Source organism: Cornus florida, unplaced genomic scaffold (assembly GCF_030987335.1).
Source record: "Cornus florida cultivar Cherokee Brave unplaced genomic scaffold, ASM3098733v1 CherokeeBrave_3.0.0_Hap2_Chr09, whole genome shotgun sequence".
In the NCBI taxonomy this organism is placed as follows: Eukaryota; Viridiplantae; Streptophyta; class Magnoliopsida; order Cornales; family Cornaceae; genus Cornus; species Cornus florida.
In genome coordinates, this window is record NW_026775579.1 from 92,228,684 (window position 1) to 92,230,857 (window position 2,174).

Here is a 2,174-nt window from a genome sequence, read left to right on the forward strand (position 1 = left end):
ATTAGTCAATTTTCAACTTTTGTAATTCAAAGCAAATCATATACAACCCCTTGTTCCCAATCCAGATAACATGTGGAAAGCCAGATGAGTTTAGTTGAAATAATTACTATTATTTCGGAAAGAAGCAGACGCCGCATCTTTTTTCTTTTTCTTTTTTAATTCGGTTTTTATTCTCTTTTTTTCTTAAATTTTGGAGAAAGTTTAATTAATTTTGGACAGTTTCCTCATGCTCCTTCCTTCTGAGGATAGAGATTCCATATGGTGTTAGGATTCCTTTATTATAAATACAAGTAGAATTCACATCTTTTTAACTTTGCGTTCGTGTTTACGGACGGTGAAGAAACTGAAGGTGCAGCAATGTCTATGAAGGACGGTGAAGAAGAAACTGAAGGTGCAGCCATGTCTATGAAAGCAAATAAACGTTTACAGACTGTGAAGAAAGGAGAAGTTGAAAGTGCAGCCATGTGGACGAGAACAAAGAAAAGCAAAGAAATAGTCATGTCTTACCTTCCAGACCATGTCGTCGTTGGAATACTCTTAAACTTGCCTGTGAAGTCTCTGTTGCGATTTAAGTGCGTATCGAAGGCATGGCGCTCTTTGATCTCTGAACCCGACTTCATCAAAGCACATCTGGACTTCCAAAGACGCTATGAGAGACTACTGATGAATTCTTCTCTCGGTCATTGTCTCTATTCCATAAACCTTGAACCAAGAATCATTAATGACATTGAAGCAATAAAGATTAGTGATATTCCCGATATGGAGTCCAAATGGTTTCAAATAATTGGTTCTTGTAATGGGTTGTTATGCATAAGTACCAGCCACACTCATTTATATATAGTGAATCCTTCAACAAGAGTCTCCAAAAAAGTACCAGATCATCCGGGGTTGAAATTATTTGCGATACAGGGATTTGGCTATGATCACACTGTTGATGATTACAAGCTGTTGAATGGAGACCAAGATGATTTCCACATGTATTCGCTCAAAACCAATTCTTGGAAAAAGGTTGAGTCATGCTTTCCTCGCAGTAGCATCGTTAGACGCTACGGGACATCTCTGAATGGAGCCATCCATTGGGTTTGTAATGAACATGACACAAACCAGCACCAGCAGTACTCATATGTGATTGTTGCTTTCAGCTTGGCGGATGAGAAATTCTCGAAGATTGCTCTGCCGATCCAGGGGCTAGTCGATGTAGGAGTGTTTAGAGGATGTCTTTGTATGTCAAGGCGTCGTCCGAATGGTGAATTTTGGGTGATGAAGAAATATGGCGTTACACAGTCTTGGACTAATGTTGCGATTGAAACTCTACCTTTTAGAATCGAGTCATTGGTTTTGACGAACAACGATGAATTATTGAAGAATGATGAATTATTGTTTAGGACAGGCTCCAAGAAATTCGTTTTATACAACATAAGAGAGAAGACTGGTAGGGATCTAATACTTCCAGATACTACGATAGTTGGTACAGAAATTAAAGTAGGGGGCTATGTGGAGAGCCTCGTATCACCCATCATGGGTGTTTGAATTAGAGCCTCAGTCTGCTTTTGTTTGGCTCAAAGTGTGCCCTAAGATACATTTGTAATTTTATGATTTGCTGGGGTGCCAGGAACGTTTGGTCTAAATTTGTGACTTAGCTCATTATGGTTGAGTTTTTCAAATCAAACAAATATTCTTGATCATCGAGTGAATTGGTTATATAACTTTGCTATTGTGGAAAGTAGGAATGACCCTTTCACTAATTTGTTTTTTTAATCTTAATTAAAATATTATTTTACTATTACATTTTTTTTAGAAGTCTAACTTAAAGATAATGTTACATCATGGAAGTGAGGATTATGCTTTATTTGGTAGGAAAGGAAAAAAACACTTGGATGGAAGGGAGAGAAGAATGGTTGAATAAGACATTATTAAGAAAAGATTGTGTATTTCTTTATTTTGTTCGGTTTGATAAAAGAGAAAGAGAATAAACTTATAATTTTTTACAGAATGAAATAGAAAGTTTTAATTATTTTACTATTATATCTAATAGTATTTATAATATTGTAATTTATAGAGGATAATATTATTATTTAAAACTTATATAAATAGTATTTAATTTAACGTTTTTATAATAGTCCACTTATCTCCTCTCATTTCTTCCTCTCAATGCGTTTTACATGATATGAATA

The 2,174-nt window shown here is 35.4% G+C and overlaps 1 protein-coding gene across 1 annotated transcript; it reads left to right on the forward strand.

The window, feature by feature from the left end:
• The first annotated feature begins 357 nt into the window (after positions 1 to 357).
• On the forward strand, positions 358 to 1,530 carry LOC132273147 (F-box/kelch-repeat protein At3g06240-like). The gene has a single exon (XM_059774171.1). It carries the CDS (start codon positions 358 to 360, stop codon positions 1,528 to 1,530), a length of 1,173 nt encoding a protein of 390 aa, XP_059630154.1.
• Positions 1,531 to 2,174: the final 644 nt, after the last annotated feature.